Below are 3478 nucleotides of genomic sequence, written 5' to 3' on the forward strand. Positions count from 1 at the left end.
TTTTTTTTTTTTCCTAGCTCTGTTGATGTGTTCATTTCCAGATACCTGGGGAAAGTCTGGGGAATGGAATATTTACAAACTCTCAAAGTTTCCTCCTAAATGATTTAGTATTTGCAAAGGACAAAATAGTAACTTTTCAGTGGAGAAATCTAATGAACACACTTTTAATCAAGCACTCAAAATCAACACCACCACAGAGGACAAGCCATCACGTGCCTCTGGATGTGATGCACTGAGGACCACATACCACTTACACGATATTCCTGACAAAATTGTATCGCTTGAATCTGTTTGTGAGGAAGTACCAGACACATTTAAGTAACAATAACTGGCTTACATTGTTTAGGCAATGTCAAAGTCATGAAAGACAGAAAGGTGATGAAAGGAGATTAAAGAGATATTTCAATTAAACGTAATGCAGAATCTAGGATCAGATCCTGGAATAGGAACAAAAGTTATAAAGGACATTAATGGGACAACGGCCACATTTGAATATAGACTGTAGATTAGATGATGGCACTGCGCAGTCCAAAACGTCAAACACTGTAGCTGATGACCTGGCCTCTGCCGGCTTCTTAGGGCCACTCACTCCGTTTTGGCTGCAGTCACCCTAGCGTGAGCGCACGTCCTGGAGCGTGGACCCTTTTCTTTCACTCTTTCCCTTGAGCATCAGAGTAGGTCTGTTTTCTTTTCCATGTTTTAATCATTCTGATAGTTGAAAGCAGTTAGTCTGCCTCCTTCCAACTAGACTTCTTTTCTTAGCATAAACACCCTCAGTCATTTCATTCATTACAGTGAGAAGCTGCCTTCTTCTCTGCATGGTGCCTTGACAGTGCTCTTTCTAAAGAAGGGCACCCACGCTTGACACAACATTTCAGAACATTATGTAATTGTGACCCCATTAATCTGGCTCTTAAATAGTTTGAATACCGATAGGGCTACATACATTCATCGGCTGATTTTTGCTTCTACCAATACTATTATGATAGTAATTAAAATAATTATTAAGCACCTAACATATGTTAAGCACATACATATAGTGTAATGGAATTTCCTGAGCACCTTTCATGTAATACCTTACTTAATTCTTACGACCCGGTGAAGTAGATAATAACAGTATATACCCTTTTACCAGATGAGGAAATAATTTGCCCAAGGTCATATAGCTAGTGAGTGATGGACCAGGAATACCTATAATATATTGCTATATTTTTACAGGGTGTTTATCTTGATTTCTCTCTCAATTAGTTAATTTTAGACTGCAAAGTAAACTGCTTTTAAAAACTATGATGTTTGCATATCTTACTATAAATCTGTGGACATGTGGTTAGATGATCAGTATTTAACATCTTAAAAGACATTGTTTAATTCACACATCTAATTCCCTGATACAGACATGAATTTACCTTACAAGTTGTTTGATGATATAAATGTGCATTTACCTCACATCACTAAAAATTTGCATTGAGATGAGAGAAAATATATAAAAATAATGGGGAAAAATTCCGTTGTGTGCTTGAAGGCAGGGAAGGTGTTGTTTGGGTACCACAACAGGAATGGATTTTGATTTTTTGTGGGGGAGGCTGATATGGATCCCTGCGAGGATATATCCTCTTTTGTAACCAACAAACAGAATACCTATGTTATTTGCAAACAGCAGTGAAACAAATACAAAAAAAGGGGCTATTATAAAGCCATAGAGAAATCTCAGAAGATTCCAAAAAGAGAAAATCATACAGGCCACATACTCTTTGACTACAAAATTAGAAAGAAACAACAAAAAGACAACCCTAAAATATCTATCCACATTCTTGTGTAAAAGAGGAAAGGAAAACTAAAATTCCAGATAAACTTAATATGAAGGATAGTGAGAGAATTACAAATCAAAAGAGGATACTCTGTACTTCTTTCTAGAAGATATGCATTCTTCACCTCAAACCTGTAAGTAGATGTTGCTTAAAAAGGGAGGAAATAGAGTTGGACTAATTTAATCCTACAAGTCGACACCCTTACACAAAATTGGAAAGCCTTCAGAAGCCTCATAACTTTTTTAAAAAGTTCAATAATTTTAAGTTTTTACTTACTGCTTTTTGGTGCGTACTTGAATGAAATCAAGATTTAAAAGTTGCCATTAACTATCGATCTTTAAATGATTTAAGCATATTTGAACTGTCTTAAATTAAAGCAACACACTCTACTCAGTAAATGGCAGTGAAAGCCTTATAGTCAAGAAGTAAATTTAGTGAAAGTATTTGCTTTACTGCATGTGTTACTCCCTCAGTTTTCATCATCTACTTTAACTGGAACGTTAGCTATACTGTGTAAATTATTGAAATATTTGTCCATAGTATATTTTATATTAAAACATATGAAGAATTTATATAATATGAAGGGATTCTTTACTAGCTGAAATCTATGATTGATAACTTATAAGTATTTGGGAATTTCTGAATTTCTTGAGGCCATATGTTTGAAACAATTATAAACAACTGAATTAATGAACTAATTAATTAATTAATTAATTTATTTATTGTATTTAGGATTTGGAAATATCTCACCACGCACAGAAGGGGGGAAAATATTCTGTATCATCTATGCCTTACTGGGAATTCCCCTCTTCGGTTTTCTGTTGGCTGGAGTCGGAGATCAACTAGGGACCATATTTGGAAAAGGAATTGCGAAAGTGGAAGATACCTTTCTTGTAAGTATGATGGCCTTTTAACTACATATGTTTATTGTTTAATTTTAAAACGTATTACAATTTTTATATTACCTCAGTACAGTTATTGTATCTTCCACAACAATTTATAGGTAGCTCTATCAGCATGTAAATCACTGTATAGTTATTTTTATACTTATCTGAATGAATAAATGAATGCATGAGAAAAACCCCCAAAATATGCAGGAAAAAAGAGAAATCTGATAGTCCTAAATTCGAATTCCAGATGTGTCTCCTATCTATATTCTTTTAAGTTATTTTACCCTTAAATCTTCATTTTGTCATATAGCTAACATGAATAATGGTACTGATGACGAGACATTTCTCTGAGAGTTAGAGGTAATGTAGGTTAAAGGTTAACACAGCTAGTAAATGACTGACAATATTTTGTTATTTAAAAATTGCTTTGGGATCTTTGTTTATTGCTGGTGGCATTGTAAATTTATAAATCCCTTTCGTGAAGGAAATAGTAATATATAGCAAACACGATAAAGGTGATCATACAACTTAATTCAGTAATGTCATTGATAGAAATTTATCTAAAAGATGTATTTTAGTAGAACCAAAGTAAAATACATGGAGATGCTCAAGGCTCTGTTATATCAGTAGGAAAAAAAAAAACTGTAAATGCTTCTATTAGAATTTTAAGTGAAAAAAATAGTAATAATATCAACATGAGTACAAATTTCTATTCTTGAAGAAAATGATGGAAAAAGAAAATGTGTTAGAGGGTGGGATTATAAATGATTTGTTCCTACT

The 3478-nt window shown here is 33.6% G+C and overlaps 1 protein-coding gene across 6 annotated transcripts in view; it reads left to right on the forward strand.

Moving 5' to 3' along the window:
* Positions 1-3478, forward strand: part of KCNK2 (potassium two pore domain channel subfamily K member 2) — a 108876-nt gene that overhangs the window by 50775 nt on the left and 54623 nt on the right. For all 6 annotated transcript variants that reach the window (XM_023533234.1, XM_011364536.2, XM_011364532.2 and 3 more), the window contains one exon: positions 2541-2701. In XM_023533234.1, coding sequence (XP_023389002.1) covers positions 2541-2701 — 161 coding nt within the window. The remainder of the gene's footprint in view (positions 1-2540; positions 2702-3478) is intronic.

This window comes from Pteropus vampyrus, unplaced genomic scaffold (assembly GCF_000151845.1).
Source record: "Pteropus vampyrus isolate Shadow unplaced genomic scaffold, Pvam_2.0 Scaffold98, whole genome shotgun sequence".
NCBI classification, from domain to species: Eukaryota; Metazoa; Chordata; class Mammalia; order Chiroptera; family Pteropodidae; genus Pteropus; species Pteropus vampyrus.